Genomic DNA, 19,294 nt, shown 5'->3' with positions numbered 1-19,294 from the left:
TCCCAATGCTCCAAATCTTCGAGCATTTCCCTCTATCTTTGGCCCCAACACAGAATATACAAATCCAAATCCACATCCACATGTCCATCCAGCTCTTCGACGCAATTACGCGGATATAGCAGGAATATCGTCCCATTACCACAATTTCCACCATTTAGCTTCTCTTCCTTCCACTACGGCGGTAGGAGTATCGCCCGGTTTACCATTTTCTTCATCAAGGCCAGGAACCTGAGGGCGGAAAACTCTCTCTTCGCTTGACCGCCGTACACGCTTGATAGGTTTGTCAAATGCATCGAAGCGTCGTCCCTGGATTTTAGCAATAACAAACTGGTATGCGATCCGTGAACCAAATGCGATAAGTGCAAATATAAAACCTCCTACAGGAGCAGCGACGAAGGCACCTACAACACTATATTAATTGCCATGACCAGATGGTTTGTGTAGGTCTAGTCACTCACCAAAAGCGCTCCAATCTTCGGCGTAGAGGCCGTTCTCCAACAGGATCAACCGCCCGCCTTCATATGCACTACCGTAATAAATGGTTCCAAAGATGAATACTGAGAGAATACCTCCGAGACCGCCAGCAATGACTTCGAAACCTTTCCAGAAATAACACTTATCCCAGAGACCGAGGATCAAAACCGGAATAGCAGATGCTGAGACAAGATCGGAAATCAAGAAGATCTGTAGCACGCTAGGAGACTTCAGAGCAACGACCACCACAGGAATAATGCACAAGACGACGCCGACACGGATGTAAATAAGCGGCAGTTTGTTGCGGAACAAATCGTTACTTGCTGTGCTCACCATTGCGGACTGAAGACTGTCGAAGGCAGCTGTGCTAAGAACCACAGTCATGACGAGCACAATCCCCACAACCCAGCTTGGGAGCCTCTCCAAAAGGAGGAAGAAAGCAATCGAGCCGCTCTGTGGCGGATCTCCGGGCCATGCGCCCGACCAAGCTGCTAGGAGGCCTGTGCATCCAACAAGCACGAGAATACACAGGACCGTGAAGCTAGCGATGGAGACGCCGATGCGTAAGTCGCGGTCAGTCTTGGAGGCAAAAGTTCGGAGCCAGAAGTTCGATAAGAAGAAGTCGTTCGTCAAGATTGCAACAGGTAGGATATAGATAAGTTGCCATCCAAGTAGGGAAGCGTTTAGATATCCGGAAGAGTCGATTAGCGAACGATCGATCGTCGTCTTTGTGCCAACGGTGATGACGCCGATAATGATGAGGCCGACGACCATAGCTCCTTGGAGGTTATCGGTCATGAAGGAGACCTTAAATCCACCCAAAGATGTATAAATAGTCGTAACTGCCACTTGCACAATCACAGCTGGCAGTCCGTTCAACCCGGTAAGCGCATTGACAATCTGCTGCAACGCAGACAATTCGGCAACCATGTAAAGGAAGAGCGTAATCAAGCTAAATCCCAATTAGAATTAAATAATACTCGCGAAATGAAATACAACTCACGTCAGGAGACTCAAATATATCGCAGTAACGACTCCGTATCTCTCTCTGGTCCACTCTGTCAAAACGAAGCCTTCTGGGCATTTCTTTCGAATAATCGGTCCCAAATATCCAAACACCAAAAGTGGTAGGGAGGAAGACAAGCCATAAACGACTAAACCTTGTACGCCAGCAATCGTTGCGATTTCGGGATACGTGAAAAGAATACCGGATCCGAGACCTACGCACAGTAAATTCGCAGGGGCCCTGTAATCAGCATATTCCATTCTCTAGATTTAAGCAACAACAAAGCCAACGGGGGAGGGGAGAAGCGGCAGCACGTTTCCCACGCAAGCATTAACTTGGTCGAGTGTTCAACGGTACAATCTCAGCATCATGCCCGCACTCACATGGTGATCTCTCCGGAATAAAAGGCCAGGAGCGAAAAGCACTCCGGAGTTGGATCATCCAATAGCGAAGTGCCACAATTAGCGCCCGTAGTGTTGCCGCAGCAGACGCCGCTCTGAAGTTGTCAACAAGGTAGAGAGATGAGTGTCACACCGGGCTGTAAAACTCGGAACTCATCGTCATAACCCTTGAGAACAAGCCTTCATAGCAGCATATGCTGAAGTGAACTCTCTGATACGAACCTGTTCTATGCTGCGCCAACCATTCAAATCATGCTTTCTAGGTCCTGGTTCTCGCAAAGGGTCGTGTGCTGTATCCGAGTCCCGTACGGAATTTCGCAGGAATGAAACTTCTCGGTGATATGTTGTAATCGCATCCATTCGACTCTACGCGGCTGCCGCTTCTCACTCGGGAGAAGAAAGAATTGGCCCCATAGCCCATGCATTCAACAACTCACCCGAAGCGATGAAGTTCAAAGCAAGAGGTAGAGCTAATCAATTCCCGTCGGCAACAAGAGCCGCACGATATGCATTAGTCAATCCACAATCGATATACAAAGAGGGTTGGTAAGGGGATTTCAAAGGTAGTTGAGCAAGCTATTCTTAAATTCTAACCCTTTTGCGTCCCGTTACTGGCCAAGAATTGGCCTTTTGTCTGCTTGCGTAGCAGATAGGCGATGTAGAGCCCGGCGATTCTGGGGATAAACGTTAGCTTGGTGACCTCGCAGCAACCTTAAAAGGACCGTACAGGAAAGCTCCATAGGTCAAGTATATCAAGGCATTCGATGCCTGGAAGGAGGGTTGGCCCATCTCTGTAGTTGAGAGTATTACGTTCTTCAGTTCTTCAGTGGCTAAGCAGTCAAGCAGGGGTGTTGATATCCTGAATGGTCCGCTGGATGCCCGAATGGAGCGAGGGTGTAAGCGGCGGAGAGTCAAGCTATTTATGTCACCTACAGCCAAAGTTATTTTTCTTTTTCCGCTGTCACGATGTGACTGATTGCGGAGAATTTTTTTTTTTTTTTTTTTTTTTTGCTTTTTAGTCCTGCACCGCATCCACCCGCCCTGCTCTAGCCAGCTGCTAACAAGTGACTTACCAGGCAAAATGGTGCAAGTAAGCTTTTGCAGGTGAGAAGAGTCCATCACGCAAGACACCACCCACTCGTCTGTGTGGGTGATTTCGTATCCGAATGTCGTGGTGGATAAGCTTTGTAGTCAATCGTCCAATGGTTATGCTGCATTGGCCAGATTTTGCGGGTGAAGAAGAGCGTGGGAGTGGATCTCCAAGCCAGCAGTTATCAATCGATCCCGTTCATCTTGAGTCGCGGGAGTTCGCAAACTAAGTTTCTCGGCACGAGCCACCATCAGATCCAAAGGATAAAGCAGAGAAATTGAGATACATTCATGGGTGTCAAAGGTTGGAATTTTCAACTCAAAATACCCTAGCATTCTTCTAATATCTGGCTAATGCTCAGCTTTAAGAACGGTGGCATTATGTCCATCAGCTCGAGCCCACCTGAGGAAACTAAAAAAGAGATCAATGCCCGCCGCAATGACGGTTCAACAAAAAAGAATTTAAAACGAAAAAATAAAAATAAAAATAAATAAATATTAACTAATACAAAAATGAAAATGCTAATCCAGAGTTTAGTTATCTTCCTAGTCAAAAGGATGAAATCCCCAATCATGATATGCCTGAAATGGTGTATCTGAAACATTCCAAGGAGGCAACTACAGGCATAACTGATGCTCGTTTAATCATCATCAAAAATTTGAAACGTATTTTGCAAGACAGTCTCGATTACTCGTGCTTGCCACCCCGAATCGGCAATGTTGTGACCAGCGTTGGAGCCCATAAGCGTTAGACTGTGGTTGATCGGTCAGCGCCACGGAATACCGGATGTGATTCCACCCCAAGCACTTTGACACTTACCCAAAGCTGATAGCAATGTTCCCTGCATTCATTCTGTTCTCAGAAGCCCGCTCTTGCACATGGTTAAGGTGCTAATCAAAGATCTACTGTTAGCGAAAAGGGGTTCTCATTCGTTTGGGACAGGGAGTGGTGCATACCAAAATCAATGCCCGTAGGGTCGCATAATTGGGATCCGGGAGACTGTTGATTAGCGCATGCAAAGTATCCCGACGTTGGACGTCGTCGTCTTTGCCTAGTACAACTTTAGCACAAAGCCGTATCGGGCGAGAAACCACGGGACTTACGGGCAGCATTGATAAAATCTTGGTAGCGTTCGTTCGTAAAAAGGGGGTCAGGCAACTCTCTGAAAAATTGCTTCAAGAGACCAGCTACGCTGTTGACATCGTGGTGAAAGTTCTCGGGGTTTGTAAAATCAACCTTACTCGAGTCTGCGGGTTTGGTAAGCTTGTGAGATATGTGGGTTTAGCAAACATCAAATGTGGCGTACGTACCATTATCAAACAGGGCCTTCATCCGCTGGATATGCAGCGTATTCCCTGATAGTCGGTAGATCCCTTCCACATTCAAGCCGAACAACTCAACTGCTTGAATGCACTGGTAAACAATCATGGGGATTGCGGTACCGTCTCTTAGGAATAGATCCTCCAGACTGACGCCAAAAACTGGGTTTAATGGGGGCAGATCCGGGTGATGGCCCGCATTAGTAGGAGGGGCGGCACGGTCAAGGCTAAATGACGGACGGGTATGCGCAGGTGAGTAGGGCTGGTGAGGTGGAGCTGAGGTTGGATAGGGTGGCTGAGGATGATGTTGCACTGGTGGCTGCGTGAGAAATATTTCTTGGTGTGGGTGTTGAAAAGATGGTGGAGCGTGCTGGGGCTGCGGAGCATGTTGGACCTGGGCGGGAGGAGGAGGGGGATGATGAGGGGTCATTTGCGCGAAAGCCTGTGCCGCAGTCTGGGGAGGAGGCGTTTGAGCAGTATTTATACTCAGAGATTGTCTCTTTGGATGCGCACTGGCATTCTGGGACTGAGGGGTGATAAGGGTCTTAAAGCTATTAGTTCCTGGATTTTCTAATAGAATTCGGATCAGATATCCACTTACTGGATGACGCTCATATCTGATTGTCGTAGCATTAGAGCTGACCTTGGAGGAATGGCTCAAAATATAATCCTTGAAGTCCCGTTCGTTGTCAACCTGGCGGGCGGCGTCTCGGAGGCTCTTTGGTGCGGCTGTATTTCCATTGACCTCATTTTTCAACGGGCTCACTGACAAACCACTTCCAAGCAAAAGTCTCTCGCTGAATGCGGCTGTGGTGGAAATCAATTAGCTTAATTAGCATACATCTATTATTGGAGGCATGGCCATACCGAATTTCTGAATCTGGAGCGTTAGCGCTGAATCGCACTCGTTGATCAAGTCCTGGAGAGCGCGTGTCGCCTGCGGTCTGAGAGTCGCAACAAGCTCCTGTTTCTGCGTCTGCGCGGCCTGCACCTTATTTGCATAATCTGCGTCTGCATTCTGGACTTTGCGGAGCAGATCCTCTTCGTATTGCGCAGCGGATTTCGGCCCTTTCAAGCCAAACTTTCCAGGCTGGCGATCACCGGTTCTGGCACGGTCATATTGTTCCGCAAGGCTGTCATATTTGACCTTCGCCTTTTCGGCGGCAGCCTCTGCGTCTTGCACTCTCTTCTCCGCATTCAAGCCATTCTGTTTCCAATGCTTTCGACCTCGTTCCATGTTCGCGGCTAACTCATTCAAGTCCTCAGACATTTGCTGAAGGGATACGGCGAATTGGAGTCCATGATCAGCCATGCGGTCATGTATTCTGTTCATCTCATCGTAACTCTGAGCAAAGCTCCCCTGTCTATTTTCCGATCGCATCGACGAATCGTGCAGCGCACGGGAAAGCTTCTTGAGCCCCTGAGCATGGTCTTCCTCGAGAGACGACCGTTTGCGCAGAAAGGACGCGAATTCCTAACACAGGGAGCGATATCAGTATATTCCCCAAAACAATTCGCTGTGACTCAAGAAGGATTATCTACCCGGGCGGATGAGATGCTCTGTTTCAACCTGTTCAAGAGGGTCACGACGCCGATCTGTGATGGATAGTCAGCAAATTGCTCCATTGCATTCGCAACAATCCGCCAACATATCTACGTACATCAGACAGAATGACCCTGTCTAATTTCTCTTTTTCTTCCTGGTTAGCAGGCACCGCCTGTGGCGCCTCAGCTTCGTTATCAGGCGGCGAAGGGGGGGCCGGCATCTCCAAGCTTTGGTGTGGGGATGTCAGTTCGGAGGCTTCATTGACAGTTGGCTCGGCCATGGTGATTATTTCCTTCCAGCACAGCTAAAGAATGCTACTGGAGGGCATCAAGAATTCCCTGGCGCAGGAGGGATTGATGCGCAGTGAGCATTAATTATTAAGAGTGAAATTCCATTGATGATGATGATGATGCGATATTAATTAGGGCTGTTAAGTTGGGTTTGGTGGCGTGCCGCTTCGTAGCTAGTCTCCTTGGTTAAGTACTATACGGCGAGCAGGGCTGACCAGGCATGCAGTTCGCGAGACACTCAGTGCACTTCGTCCTGTTCACCTTTCCGGGCATGACAATGGCATTGAGATTGTCAAAGCTTGTGTGAATCATATGCCTTTGGAGAGGGCTTCTCGGCCTCTCCAGAATGGCAATAGGTTTCAGGCTGTCAATGGTCTTTTTCCAGAGTACACGTCACCGCTTTTGGCTAGTTGGTTAGTCCGCCTTTTTGGGGATATTTTTGGAATCAACGGATTGAGATGTAGTTCAACTCTCTCCTGACACGCCTAAGATACAAAAGTGGAGTGTCAATTCCCACTGCCGATTGGCAAAGAAAGGCTTGTTATTGTTGACAGTCGCCGAAACACCAGTCCGTGCGATCGTAGGCTTGCCAGTCTTGACTTCAAGAGCCGGATCGACGGAGTACTCTTGCAGCAATAAAGAATGGGTTTCCCAATATAACTGCTTCGACAGGTCAGCTTCGTTATGGGCACCGATTCCTGTAACACAACGCGAGGACTACCTGGGGATTCGAGTTATCCGTGGATGCACCAGACTTTCATATGACTAGGACAGGTATTTGCGCTGAGTCCGCATTGGCGCTGAGGCCGAAGAATACGAGATGCCGCGGTTCCGCCAGGCTGCTCGGTCTCTTTGGCCGGCACAACACTCCACAGTCCCGACTGAAGCTGTGCGCTTCCTCGATGGAATGCGCGAACCTAGGTTTGGGAGATAGCTATACGTATGTATAAATAGTCTACGGGGAGCGCTCCTCCGTTGCAGCGCATCGCACACGGACACATCTTCATGCTCGGAAAAGACTACGTTCTCAACAATGGCCTCCAAAGAAATTCACGTGGTTGCTACCTTTAAGGCGAAGGCCGACAAAATCGATGAGGTGAGGCTTCGAAGAGAAACAGATCCCATGCTCATGTCCCTGACAAGCCCAATACGCATAGGTAGCAAAAATCCTTGAGCAGTCTGCCGCGAGCATCCATGAGAAGGAGCCAAACACCCTGAGGTTCTACGTAGTAAGACCGAAGAAAGGCAACGAGCTCATCGTTGTTGAGAAGTACGTATTGCAGCCCGCTGGGGGAGGATACTTTGGAACAGAGAGATGAAATCTGACCAGGATACCGCCGGTAGATATAAAGATGCTGCCGCCCTCAAAGCCCACGGCGGCACGGAATACTTCAAAGCCATGGTCGCCAAAGTCACGCCATTGCTAGCCGCACCGACAGACCTGAAACTCTGCAGTTTTGTCGGCGGGTTCGAAGGAAGACCATCAAAACTATAGAGTGCTAGATACTTTCGCAATATTTGGCAGTGTGTTATGCAAAACGGTTGGGACGAGCCAAGGTCTTTCTGGAGAGCTTGAATAGTGCCATAGAAAACAATTTCTTCGGCATACCGCCACCTGGTATAACTGTAGTCCGTACCTACCCGTGCTGATAAGCTCGCCTAAATCTAAAAGGGGGAAATGAGACAGAAGACAAGGAATCAGAGAGAAAAGTAAAGGCCTGGAAGCTCAGAATAATTTCAATCGGATATCCACGGTGTCCAGTAAGTGATTCGACTGGCTTGCTGCCAGAGTACCTGTGGTTGGTTTTGGTACTCAGGGCAATAATAATTCGTTGATTTCAACCCCTGGTTCGACACCCTTTTCGAGACAAAATTTCACAGCTCCGTACACAGCACAAACCGAGCTCAATATCCATTCGTAGGTAATAGACAATCGTCTCTGCGTTGATAGTATCCACATTCTATGTTTGACAACCAGTGAACTTGCGATTGGTTAGCCTTTCCCCTCCTCCCAAGTCGGGGCCAACCTTTCCTCCCCTCTTTTAAGGGTGACAGGTGCACGCATTCGCCACAAGATGGAACGAATAGGGCTGCAGCGGTTAGCGGTCGAATCCTAGCGCAGGAGTCTGTGGCCGATTCCAAGCTGCTTCAGCGACTGGCGAAAGCAGGACCTATCCGGTGCGCAGAATTAGGAAACCGGCTATATATAGGCCATCCCGAAATGTTGGCATTCCCCTACATGCAATCAACCCCGAGCTCCGACTAGATGTTGGCCAGGAGGGCAGTCTCCCAATGGTAGCGAAGTGACGAGCCGCAGAGAGAATGGCCATTTCGGGACAGCTCGCCAGCAGGGAGGTAGCGTATCAGCATACCGGGGGAGGACTCCGTACTCCCCACAGGCCCTTGCCAGGCCGGAGAGAAAATTGGTTTGACGTCTGTTCGAAGAATCGAACGAACCTTGGAATGGCGTCCCGAGAGTAACCAGGACTGTTATTGGCCGCCGAGGTGAGGATGAGACGCTGCGCCAAGTGGCCCCTGTTTACCAATCAATGCATGCTGCTGCCAAGAAGCCCAGGACGGCGCTGTGAACTAGTTTAGATCCCCATCGTCGACTCCTCGCTGCTCGGGCGGGTCGTGCCTCTCACTCCTCCGTCCTGCTGTTGTTGCTTCGGGCGTATGAACCATCTGCTGGAACCAGATCTGCCCTCCTGTCATCCCGAGTCAAAGACGTGATTCAAACTCTCCCTTTTCGCCGTCGGCCCCTTTCGCCCGCCTCAGCCCTCGTCCGGAAACCCTCCTGGCTCCCTTGCACAGCTCCGGAACCACCTTCATTCTCCACGACGGCTCAAGACTCGTCGTCCTTTTTTCCCTCCGCAAACGCAATCCCACTCCCAGCTTAGATTTAACTGTGTGGCGGTGGTGTGTTCCTCGCGGTCTCGCTCCGCCATCCAGCAGCAAACACTCCAATACTACTTGTGGAGGTCTCTCACGTCGAAAGGTAAACTCCCCAGTTGGAGCTTCGAGATAGGCCGTATTGGCCCTGATAATTCTCAGATTGGGACGACTGCCACTTGAACTTCGCAAATTGACTGAGTGAAAGCTCTCCAGAAGATTCCCTGACTCTTAAAACTCCTTTTGAGGGGAACAGCTAGAACATCTTACTGGGGCTCTGTGCAACAGCACAGTATTTTAATTTTTGATAATAAGTTACATTATTCTCAGCTCCAAGTAATGTCAGTTATCACTCTCACCTGGGGCTGGCTGGAAGCTTTGCCTGTTGTGTTGTAAACAGACCAATGCTAACTAATCTTCAGCTACCAGATCCTTTGACTCCTCTCACTCCGTCTCATACATACCCTCGCGATTCGATCTTATCTTCCCACACAACTCTCTTCTGACTTCACATTCTGGAATCATTCTTAACACAGACCAAATTTACCCCAGATTTCTCGGCAAAGATGGCATCGGGACCAGCCACTCAATCTTTGAAGGTTGGTTTGGTGACTGAATCCCAGACCAGTCACCTGTTTTGCTAATGAGCACTATGATTTCTAGTGTGTTGTCACTGGTGACGGTGCAGTTGGGAAGGTAAGAGCTTCAAACCGGAATCTCAGTGAGCAACTGCTAACAAAGCTTCAGACATGTCTTTTGATTTCATACACCACTAATGCCTTCCCTGGTGAATACATCCCAACTGTGTACGTTTAAAGAAGACGCGTTATGAGCTGCTTATTTTCCCCCTCTTGCTGATTCCTTTAAGGTTTGATAACTACTCTGCCAGTGTCATGGTAGATGGAAAGCCGATTAGCCTTGGACTTTGGGATACTGCAGGCCAAGAAGATTATGACAGGTTACGTCCTCTGTCGTATCCTCAGACAGATGTCTTCTTGATCTGCTTTTCGATCGTCAGCCCGCCATCATTTGATAACGTGAAGGCCAAGGTAAGCGTCTCAGTCGCGTTTTGAGGTTGCCGCTCTCCCTAACTAGTGGTTCTAGTGGTACCCGGAAATTGAACACCATGCTCCCGGCGTCCCCATCATTCTTGTCGGCACCAAGCTTGACTTGAGGGATGATAAGGCCACGAATGAGAACCTTCGTGCAAAGAAGATGGAGCCGGTCAGCTATGAGCAGGCTTTGGCGGTTGCAAAAGAAATCAAGGCTCAGAAGTACCTGGAATGCTCTGCTTTGACCCAGCGAAACTTAAAGAGCGTGTTTGATGAGGCAATTCGGTTTGTTCTGGCATGCCCGTAGCCCAAGGAAGAGGAGCTAACTCTATCCAGAGCGGTTCTCAATCCTCGTCCTGTTGCGAAACCCAAAGCAAAGAGATGCAGCATCCTCTAAGAAGCGGCGGATCTCTTTTTAACTACGAGCCACGTAAAAACTTCCACACCTAACGACTTCGAATACCCGAATTCTCCGAGTACTTATGATCCAGCGCGTGCTTGACAGCAGACCCAGTTTGCATTCGGACCAACGTGCTTTTCTCTGTATTTGATACACATATCTCTGAAGTCTAACGCAGCGAGCATATGTTTCCCTCAGTTGTTCATACATGTGGTCGAGCGTTGCAATATGTCAGATACCCCAAGATGATTAGAGCACATATGATCCAAGATTCTCCCTGTTCTCGGTCAGATGTATTGTTCCCCGACACACAGCCACTGACCAAGCAAGAATGTATTACTGATCATAATTGGTGAACTCTGTGTCATCTTGAAAGCATACGCCCCTAATTTTTAAAATGACCTCCATTTTCCTTGTTTTCCTTCAAACTGGGTTTCCCTCTCAAAGCTCAGCATCAGTTTTCATACCCTCTGAATGTCATATGGTTATCGTTTTGTCGTTTAGTTGTTTGATCCCTTTCCACTGTGATATTGTCTACTTCGTACATGATGTCTGAACCTCTCTCCTTGCTAGAACCGATGATCGGCCTATTTCTGTAGCTGAAAGCATCTATTGCATGGTGGAGTCCCAATTGACTTAATTCCAATTGCGTCTAGTCCCTAAACCGGGATATCTAAATCATCTCAAATGCTTTTGATGTTGGAAAGTAGCTATCGCAAACACGCCTTGCGCCCAAGCCAACAAAGATAGAAAACAAGAGTGTCACTGAAACCTGCGTCTCCGACTCGGGTGGATGTCTGCCAATTCATTGGTCTCCTGGGCGTCGTCGCCGCCGGCTTCCTGACCTTCTTGCTTCTTTTCGTCAATTCTCTTGCGCTTCGCCGCTTCTTTTGCCGCACGTGCACGCTCCTCGTTCAGTTTCTTGTTCTTCTCTATAATTCTAGCTTTGCGCGTTTCGGATTTGGACCCCCCGCCGCCGGCACTATTATGTGTCCACTATTAGCAAATCTAGAGTGAAATTCCAAATGGAAATAAGGCATGTAGGATAGCCCAAACATACGTTAACTCCACACCTATCTTTCTCGAGGGCGATTTTCCGTCGTCGAACATGGTATGATGATATAATTTCAAGCAAGTCTTCATGCGATCATAATTGCTGAACTCTACAAATGCGAAACCTCTCCCTTTTTTCCCGCCTCGTTCTAGCGGCACGCGGATCTGAATGGGCTGGAGCTTTGCAAAGTGTTTGGAAACGGAGTCGTAGTCGGCGCTGTAGGGGAGATTACCTGCTCGGCAAAGAGATTAGAACCATGCCATCTCAAGACAGTAAAAGGTGTGCATACTTATGAAGACAATAAACCTGCCTTCCTTCCGGTCGGGATGGATATAATCATCTTCCTGTTCCTTCGCATCCTCCATAGCGGGCTCCTCGGCCTCGTTGTTTGGAGCAGTGGCGTCCTCAGGCATTTTATCCGGCTCATCTAGTTCCATCTTCGCGGCTTCATCTTCTGCCTTGGCCTTCTTTTCTTTCTTTTCCTTCTTGTCCTTTTTATCTTTCTTTCCTTTTCCTTCTTTCTTCTCCTTCTTCTCCTTCTTCTGCTTCTTTTCTTTCCTCTCCTTCTTATCCTCTTTTTCACCATTTATATCGGCGGCAGCGGCGACTTGGGCACTGTTCTCTGTGCTTTCGTTCTCCGTCTTCTCTTGCTTCTTCGCTTTCTTCTCCTTCTTCTTCTTTTCTGATTTCTCAATGTTCACTTCCGCGCTCTCGGCTCCATTTATGTCAACATGCTCATCTTTCGCACGCTTTTTCTCTTTCTTGTTTGATTTCTTCTCTTTCTTCTCCTTATCGCCGGCGCTCTTCTTTAACTTCTTGACCTCGGCAACTTCGACGGTATCTTCGTCGCCCGCGTCCTGGTTTCGTTTCCGTTTATCGCCCATTCTTAAGGCTCGCGCTTGTATTCCCGGTTTTAGATCTTGGAGTGCAGTACGACCGCGGGTAGGAGTGGTTGTGTCGGAGAGTAGCAACGGCGGGACTCTAATAGCGGGCACCTAAACGTATGGCGATTGCAAACCTGTTCCTGATCCGCGCGGAAATTCGTGTTGCGTATTCCCGGTTGAGCAACAATCGAACCGCGCCTCTATGTCTGGCGTCGACTTTTTTGCGATATTATTCTGCCGCCGAGATTTGAGGCGGTGAGGATCATGGGCAAGGCCCTGAACTTTATTCGGACGGTCTATGGTAAAGATCATAATGTACTAAAAGTGTACCGCAATATTCACAATTGACTATTCAGTCTAACTGGAAGAATGGTGCTGAATATGCTCTATACTGTTTATTTCATCAGCCTTTTATTAGAGGAAATCTTATCAAAGTTCCTCTCCCTCACCAGTTGCCAATTCTCACACCTGTGAGCTCTCCAACAGAGTCTCTGTCTGTGTTTTGCTCGCTGCGCAAATAGGAAGAAAACATTAATGCAATGGATTTCGCATTGAGCTACAGGCACATATATGTTCGCAATATTTAGACAATTATGGATGTCTCAATTTCATTTCATTTCTGCGATGAAGATCACATATCTCTCAACTCGTTGCGAACGTGGACCCATGTACACAGTACAGAAAATCGAGAAAAAAAAAAAAGGAACCTTTTAAGGAATGGAAAAAAGCTCCGGCAAAGAGGGCTGGAGCTTGACAGGCGCATCTCGGCAGCAACAATCATAAGAAAGGCAGGACTTCAGCTCTCGGGTGTACGTACTCAATAACCATGCCCAGCAATTAGGCGTCGCATACCTGCACAATGCTGTCAGTGAATCTCAAGCATTCGTGGAATCTACGAATTAACTCACCGGGGTACTGCGACCACCTGGAGAAATACATCTGCCCTTGCAGCAAGTTTGGTCGCCAAAGCAAGTTCCGCCCTTGGGCAGGCATGGTATCTGCGCAGATACGACTTCAAAGAACATGGCGCTCGCAGCAACCAAGAAGAATGACCATGGAACCTTCATTTTCAAAGTTATACCTTCGCTAAAATGAAATCAGTTTCCTTCAGCAAAGGGAAGAATCACAGTTGATCAACAGGGCTGAGTATTACTCACCTTTTTCGAAATGGTTGTTCGGATCTGGTTAAATAATACGGTAGCTTAGGTCCCAGGAAAGATTTCTGCTGAGATAGATATCCTGTCCAGGGCAGGACACTCCCTTTTTATATCCAAGAAAGGACGAAGAGGATTCTTTTTTCTTCATTTTTTCTCTATTCCCAGATTCCTGCTGTTGGTCTCACAACAATTTGATAACAAAGGATTCGATCATTCGAATGCGGGCATTCTCGGCACTTTATTGATTGTTTACCAGCAATATTCGCGCCGGCTTAGAGTATCGAAATATTTCATTGGCGAGCCAAAAAAACAAAAAAAGAAAAAAAAAAAAAAAAAAAAAAAAAGATTTACAGTGGTGCAGACTCAATAGATCATCTATATCGATCTCTAATTGGCGAGAAGGCTTCTTAACATCTATGCCGGTAGTCTATATTCTGGAGATATGAATAGCGTTGATCCAACAGATGCTCATTCACCAAACAACCGAAAGGCATAACATGAGCTTGTGCCAGAGGGAGGACAAAGGGGTTTTAAAAGCAAAACTATGGAACTTGAGATCGGGCGACAACCAAACCCTAGTTGGAACAAGTCAATTGTGCTCAAAGTCGCACAACCAACGAGAATGCGCGATTGGCACTCGGTCTCCGGAGATATGAATGAATGCAGCATCGCTCAGAGACGTGACCGACATACGGGATTGGAAATGGGTGCAAAGACGCGACAGCATGCGAAGAAGTAGGCTGTGAACCTGAATTTTTGCCGGAACGTTTACGTACTGGTTGGCCAGCGTTAAAAAAAAAAAAAAAAAAAAAAAAAAAAAAAAGAAAGAAAGAAAGAAAAGAAACCAAGCCTAGGCCAATTCAATTTCTGCATTTCAGACAGTGATATGATATCAGTATAGAGCGGTCTTTGCTGGCCTAGGGCGGGCTCCGAAGCCGTCGCATCTCGCGGATATCGGGAGTGCATTGAGCGAGGCCGCTTCGTCAAATGGGCTTTCGCGTTTGCACATATTCTAGAGCGTGAAGCCTGACAAGCCCCTCAGGAATGCTTTGTATAATGAAATCGTACTGCGACAGATATCCAGTTCGCTTGTGCTGCCTATTGACAGGCATTTCCCGAAATAGCATAACCTCAGGGATAGACGGGATCCCCTCAGAAAACTAATATCTCAACCTTATCGTCTCTCGATTTATATCGATCTCGCAAATCTGCACGATTAAGGAATTTGAGCAGTGGAAAATGCAGATCTTTCATGTCGAATATGCCTCGCTTTTTCTGATCAATATACGAACCGTCAATTACGATTCGCTTCAATGAATCGAGTTTTAAGGCTCCTATAAATTGATTTAGCTCCAAGCATCCACATTAATGATTCAGTAAGCAACGAACCTGTGTCTATCAGATCGTTTAAACGGACTGGGGTTCCGATTCCTATTCCAATTCTACACAGCACGCTTAGCCACTCGTTCAATCATCCCATGCACTTTAGGACCGACCTTGTCTTTTTCACAAACTCCTGGGCCTCGGCGAGCTTAATATGTTTAGCAAACAACTTCCCAACAGCGGAGTCCTTGTTCTGGAATTCTCGCAATGCCCTTGGGATAGTCAGCCCTTGGTCTGGTATCCGAAACCAAAACATTCTTACCTTGTCATATCTGCAGCCCTGAGACCAGCAAGTGTGATCACAATGGTATGAGGGCTGCCCTTCGACTCTGATGACTGGAAGAGCGTCGATCCCTTCTTCGGACTGTGCTTCTTGAGGAAGGAAGGTAAATGTTCGAGGGTTCGCGGTGATTGCCAGGACGATGTATTAAGGAATGCATAATCTAGAAATGTTTAATTTTATAATTCACAACCTTGCCGTAGACAAGACTCATCTGATCTCAATATAATGGAACAGGAAGTCCTACCGGGTATATAGATGTCATCCAGCTCAACTGCCGTTAAGTCTTTATTATGCCGCTTCGCCTTCTGCGCAAAATAGTCCGCCAAAAGCTTCCCATCCATTTTTCCAATTGATTCATCAATTCCATCCTTTCTCTCCGCATCCTTCACATCATCGACTGGTTGTTTCGCCTTGTTGCGCTTTTTTCGCTTGCGGCTCGGAACCTCCGCGCTGGTTTGGACGTTTGAAGCTTTCTCCGGGCGTTCCCCCTCGTCTTCTTGCTCTCGTTTGCGCTTCGGCTTTGTATATGGCGCTGCTTGAGTTATATCGGGTGCCATGCTGCATGAATATTCTTTAAATCCTGGGGAATGGATGGCATACCGTCAAGCCATGCGGCGACTCCGTCCGCCTGAATAAAATTTCTGCTTATGTCATCCGGTTCCTGGTGCACGAGCCAACCGTCATCGCAGCTGCTGCTGGACGCGTCGAGCTTGGAGGTCAAGAAAACCCCCAATTGACTTTTGGACAGCGGGGAGCTCTTCGATGTGGCCGAGAGCTCATGTCGATTATATTCCATTTGATTATCCGGGCCAACTTTGCTGCCCTCGATGTCTTCACCTAGTGGGCCTGATGCGCTGCGTATTACTCCGCGGCGTCGGCGTGGAAGCGCGGGAGCGGGGCCAAGTCCAGCTCACAACACGCCCTCCAGTATAGTAAGCAGTTATGCCATTCCTTTGTCATTATCATATCTTCGTACTTAATTCTTACGCAGCTCCAGCAACTAGCTGGTATGGCTGGAGACCCGGCGACCCCAGCAGGACGTTCCCGACGATCACTTTCCGCGAGTCGAGTTTCCTTACGTCGAAGTTCCCGCGGAGTTTCTGGAATTGGAATTTCGGATGCTTTTGCGGGAGGAAGCCATGCACCTGCTACGCCGCATGCGTTGAAGGCGTTTCAAAGGCGTGCGGCTGTGTACACACCTGGACGGGACCGAAGGAAGAGTGGTCGCGTTCAGAGGGAAACACCGTTGGATATTTTGAGGAACTTGGGCAAAGGTTAGTGTACAACAATAATGGTATCTCTTGGTAAATGACTATGAGCATATATTGACAACTGTTCCTGAACTCTAGCGCTTGCTCCAACCAGCGAAGTTATCAAATCCTCGCCAATGACTGAGACAGATCAGGAAACAGATCAACAAGAGAGTGAGGATCTGGATGAAGAGCCAGACCTGCCGAGACCTAGGCTTTCTCTGCCAATGCATGAAATGATCGTTCCAGGGGATGGCGATGGGAGCCCTGAAATTGTACCACCGCGATTATCCCTACCACTTGACGAGGACGATTTCACACAGCGGTCAATTGAAATGCCACGTAGAGAACGATCAACCAGGGATCTTGCAACTCTTTCAAGATACAGTTTGGCCAGTACGAGATTCAGTGAACATTTTGGAGATGCAAGCCGCTTAGAATATACGGAAGAAGGCATGGAATTCACAGCGCCACAAGGGGACGATAACTTTGTTGATGATCAAATTGAATTGACTGCGGAACAGCCGATCTTTGATCTAGGGTAAGATTTGTTCTTTCTATTCATGATAATCTGTTTCTAAAATATAATACACCAGGGGCGAGACTGAGGATTTACGACGGTTCGATTTAAATTTTTCCTTCCCAACTCCCGACGCTCCGCAGCACATTGAGAATGAACATGAAGATTTTGTTTTAGATACCACAATGCCTATCGCTGATGATGTTCCCGTTTCATCTGATGATGATTTTGGAGCTGGAGATCTGGAACTCGCAGTTCGCGAAGGCTCTCCACGACCGCCTTTGCAAGAATCATCACCCCAACCTCCTCAGGAGTCCCGACTAGATCAAAACAAAGAGAGAGTTTCAAAACATGGAATACCTGTTCCAAAGCTGCCCCGTGGTATTGTCAAGCGGCTGGCCACTCGATTTGCCCGAACAGGGAACGGAAGTCGAACGAGGATATCCAAAGAGGCTCTAGCTGCCCTCGAGAAAGCCACAGATTGGTTCTTTGAGCAAGCGAATGACGACTTGAGCGCATATTCCAAACATTCAACCCGGAAGACGGTAGATGAAACAGATGTCATAGCTCTTATGAAAAGGTATTCTCGATCTACTCCATCAATAGTCGTAATGACCAGGCTAATTTAAGGCAGACAACGGCAAATTGGAAAAGGCACTTCCGTATTCGCTCTCGCGCAGAAATATCTGCCAAAAGAGCTGCTTCAGGATATCCGCCTTGCTAAAAAGTGACACTTCATGCGCATAGAGCTTGAAACTCGGGATCGTTCATTGATACAAAGAGTGGAGATGCAGGTGAAGTTTGTTGCTACCAGTTCTTACTTTGTCGAATTCTCCGGGCGGCGGTATTCGGCTTCTTTCGAACTACCATCCATAACATTACCGATGTGGCCAAAGAAAGACCATACCTTGTAAACTATTAGCTGCGCTGCTGCCAACACCTGGCAATAAGCAAACAAAGCAGGGAATCGCTTACCAGGTGAAAATATACTGGGTATGGTTATTTCTGAGGTTGACTTCCGGAGGACGCCCAATCGGTATACCGTTAGCTTCTCTATGATACTGTTCCAGCAGTTCCGGTTCTACTTCGGTCAGCACCAGCTCTAACACAGTGGAGTTTAGCAAAAGGGACACATACGCATAGTTTCCTCAATCCATATTGGTTGGCTGCCCGTAAACTCAGCCATTTGATTCACGTCCGGGAAGTAGAACTTTCCCTCCTCTGGTTTATTATCAGGAGTGAACATATTTTTTTTCCAAGGAGACCGAAGCAGTCCTTCCACAACAACCTCTCCCTGCGGTAGCCCCTCAGGCCTATCTTTTTGGTTTTTCAGAGATTTTGAAATCCAACCTCGACTGATGAGAATCGTGCTCTCCCCGTCTCCTCTTTCGAACGGCGTGACTACTAGGTATCCATCTTTACTGTCGTACATCCGGGGGCCAATCAACATTTCCTGATCGTGTCTAAAACGGCCCTTAGCATATACGCGACGATAGTCGAAATCGGATACGGCATCAGGATCGACGACAGGGGGTAGAGGGAGCGGGGGTTTAACGAGACGGTCTTCAAATTTTGTTATTAATTTGGTTTTCCAGTCAAGTCGCTGCACCTGCCATGTTCCGAGGGCGAAGGCAGTGATAGGAATAAGAGCTAGATCCATTATCATACGATTAGCACGATTCTACTACCTCACAAGAGTTATTTTCAGAGATTTGAGGGACAAACCAAGTAAAATCAATCCGGGACCATGTTTGTGGCCGGTTCGTACAAGCTTCGAAGGATTATCTGCAACGGAGATCCAGTTCGGGTCATCTGCCGGGGTATGTGCGAAACGGACTTGTTGTTGTTGTTGTTGCCGTTGCTGTCTCCAGCACCGCGAGCATATGTTCCGGAGACGATTGGGGCCGTTCTGGCGGAATGATTGATTGAATACGGAGGTTAAACTCCTTCGAAGAATAGGTGAGGATTTCATCGACTTCACCCCACGCCGGTCACCCCGCCAGAAGCCCGGAAAGAAGGTGTACGTTATAAAGAGCGGTTAGTTGTGCTATTTAGTAGAAGAATGGTAGCTCGTCTTCAAAAGTATGTCTGTCACGGCCGCAAACCCGCGAACTTGCCGCTTGACGATCGCCGATTTGAATTGCAGCTGACTAACTAACTTCGGATTAGTCGCACCCACTAGCGTGTGTTTCCCATCGATCTCCTGACACTCTTCTATATCAACGGAGGATGACGAGATTTGTGCCCGTTGTCTTCTGTTTTTCTCTATAAATCAGATTTGTTTGACAGTCGC

General features: G+C 47.9%; 10 protein-coding genes across 13 annotated transcripts; 4 read left to right on the top strand and 6 right to left on the bottom strand.

Moving 5' to 3' along the window:
• Window positions 1-135: 135 nt before the first annotated feature.
• On the bottom strand, window positions 136-2,670 carry CIMG_12875 (urea transporter; the record flags this gene model as incomplete). The annotated part of the gene is made up of 6 exons (XM_001246646.2): window positions 136-401; window positions 459-1,426; window positions 1,478-1,694; window positions 2,319-2,351; window positions 2,476-2,555; window positions 2,609-2,670. The coding sequence occupies 6 exons, from the start codon at window positions 2,668-2,670 to the stop codon at window positions 136-138; spliced, it is 1,626 nt and encodes a 541-aa protein (XP_001246647.2).
• A 788-nt stretch (window positions 2,671-3,458) lies between these two features.
• CIMG_00419 (rho GTPase activator) lies at window positions 3,459-6,214 on the bottom strand. The gene is made up of 9 exons (XM_001246647.2): window positions 5,952-6,214; window positions 5,833-5,886; window positions 5,158-5,764; window positions 4,892-5,097; window positions 4,282-4,834; window positions 4,075-4,218; window positions 3,928-4,022; window positions 3,791-3,861; window positions 3,459-3,723 (listed from the first exon to the last, which is right to left on the bottom strand). The coding sequence occupies exons 1-9, from the start codon at window positions 6,114-6,116 to the stop codon at window positions 3,612-3,614; spliced, it is 2,007 nt and encodes a 668-aa protein (XP_001246648.2). The 5' UTR covers window positions 6,117-6,214; the 3' UTR covers window positions 3,459-3,611.
• A 945-nt stretch (window positions 6,215-7,159) lies between these two features.
• On the top strand, window positions 7,160-7,621 carry CIMG_00420 (uncharacterized protein; the record flags this gene model as incomplete). The annotated part of the gene is made up of 3 exons (XM_001246648.1): window positions 7,160-7,222; window positions 7,284-7,396; window positions 7,471-7,621. The coding sequence occupies 3 exons, from the start codon at window positions 7,160-7,162 to the stop codon at window positions 7,619-7,621; spliced, it is 327 nt and encodes a 108-aa protein (XP_001246649.1).
• A 1,107-nt stretch (window positions 7,622-8,728) lies between these two features.
• Window positions 8,729-11,121, top strand: CIMG_00422 (small GTP-binding protein). 3 transcript variants are annotated; one of them, XM_004445891.1, is made up of 8 exons: window positions 8,742-9,124; window positions 9,227-9,354; window positions 9,555-9,617; window positions 9,682-9,714; window positions 9,766-9,824; window positions 9,887-10,067; window positions 10,123-10,355; window positions 10,407-11,121. In XM_004445891.1, the coding sequence occupies exons 3-8, from the start codon at window positions 9,585-9,587 to the stop codon at window positions 10,465-10,467; spliced, it is 600 nt and encodes a 199-aa protein (XP_004445948.1). In that variant the 5' UTR covers window positions 8,742-9,124; window positions 9,227-9,354; window positions 9,555-9,584; the 3' UTR covers window positions 10,468-11,121. The 3 variants fall into 3 exon arrangements, with proteins under 3 accessions (XP_004445947.1, XP_004445948.1, XP_004445946.1); XM_004445889.1 differs by having other exon boundaries at window positions 9,227-9,359; window positions 9,441-9,617; window positions 10,407-11,105; XM_004445890.1 differs by having other exon boundaries at window positions 8,729-9,359; window positions 9,441-9,617.
• CIMG_00423 lies at window positions 11,091-12,584 on the bottom strand. 2 transcript variants are annotated; one of them, XM_004445887.1, is made up of 3 exons: window positions 11,814-12,584; window positions 11,531-11,756; window positions 11,091-11,452 (listed from the first exon to the last, which is right to left on the bottom strand). In XM_004445887.1, the coding sequence occupies exons 1-3, from the start codon at window positions 12,406-12,408 to the stop codon at window positions 11,233-11,235; spliced, it is 1,041 nt and encodes a 346-aa protein (XP_004445944.1). In that variant the 5' UTR covers window positions 12,409-12,584; the 3' UTR covers window positions 11,091-11,232. The 2 variants fall into 2 exon arrangements, with proteins under 2 accessions (XP_004445944.1, XP_004445945.1); XM_004445888.1 differs by having other exon boundaries at window positions 11,091-11,756.
• Window positions 12,585-13,245: 661 nt separating this feature from the next.
• Window positions 13,246-13,475, bottom strand: CIMG_12874 (uncharacterized protein; the record flags this gene model as incomplete). The annotated part of the gene is made up of 2 exons (XM_004445886.1): window positions 13,246-13,260; window positions 13,317-13,475. The coding sequence occupies 2 exons, from the start codon at window positions 13,473-13,475 to the stop codon at window positions 13,246-13,248; spliced, it is 174 nt and encodes a 57-aa protein (XP_004445943.1).
• Window positions 13,476-14,109: 634 nt separating this feature from the next.
• CIMG_10549 (uncharacterized protein) lies at window positions 14,110-14,595 on the top strand (the record flags this gene model as incomplete). Its single annotated transcript, XM_012358814.1, has 2 exons — window positions 14,110-14,300; window positions 14,487-14,595. 2 exons carry the CDS (start codon window positions 14,110-14,112, stop codon window positions 14,593-14,595), a joined length of 300 nt encoding a protein of 99 aa, XP_012214237.1.
• Window positions 14,401-15,788, bottom strand: CIMG_00424 (protein CMS1; the record flags this gene model as incomplete). The annotated part of the gene is made up of 5 exons (XM_001246652.2): window positions 14,401-14,899; window positions 14,955-15,007; window positions 15,062-15,160; window positions 15,211-15,391; window positions 15,476-15,788. 5 exons carry the CDS (start codon window positions 15,786-15,788, stop codon window positions 14,718-14,720), a joined length of 828 nt encoding a protein of 275 aa, XP_001246653.1. The 3' UTR covers window positions 14,401-14,717.
• A 194-nt stretch (window positions 15,789-15,982) lies between these two features.
• Window positions 15,983-18,701, top strand: CIMG_00425 (uncharacterized protein). Its single transcript, XM_001246653.2, has 5 exons — window positions 15,983-16,163; window positions 16,223-16,505; window positions 16,581-17,022; window positions 17,078-17,581; window positions 17,636-18,701. The coding sequence occupies exons 1-5, from the start codon at window positions 16,059-16,061 to the stop codon at window positions 17,730-17,732; spliced, it is 1,431 nt and encodes a 476-aa protein (XP_001246654.2). The 5' UTR covers window positions 15,983-16,058; the 3' UTR covers window positions 17,733-18,701.
• On the bottom strand, window positions 17,010-19,056 carry CIMG_00426 (COX1 assembly protein). The gene is made up of 4 exons (XM_001246654.2): window positions 18,727-19,056; window positions 18,139-18,651; window positions 17,977-18,082; window positions 17,010-17,908 (listed from the first exon to the last, which is right to left on the bottom strand). The coding sequence occupies exons 1-4, from the start codon at window positions 18,971-18,973 to the stop codon at window positions 17,809-17,811; spliced, it is 966 nt and encodes a 321-aa protein (XP_001246655.2). The 5' UTR covers window positions 18,974-19,056; the 3' UTR covers window positions 17,010-17,808.
• Between the last annotated feature and the right edge of the window lie 238 nt (window positions 19,057-19,294).

Source organism: Coccidioides immitis, assembly GCF_000149335.2.
Source record: "Coccidioides immitis RS genomic scaffold supercont3.1, whole genome shotgun sequence".
Classification (NCBI taxonomy): Eukaryota; Fungi; Ascomycota; class Eurotiomycetes; order Onygenales; family Onygenaceae; genus Coccidioides; species Coccidioides immitis.
Note: the sequence above shows the minus strand (reverse complement) of the source record. Positions and strands in the feature narration are given on the sequence as shown.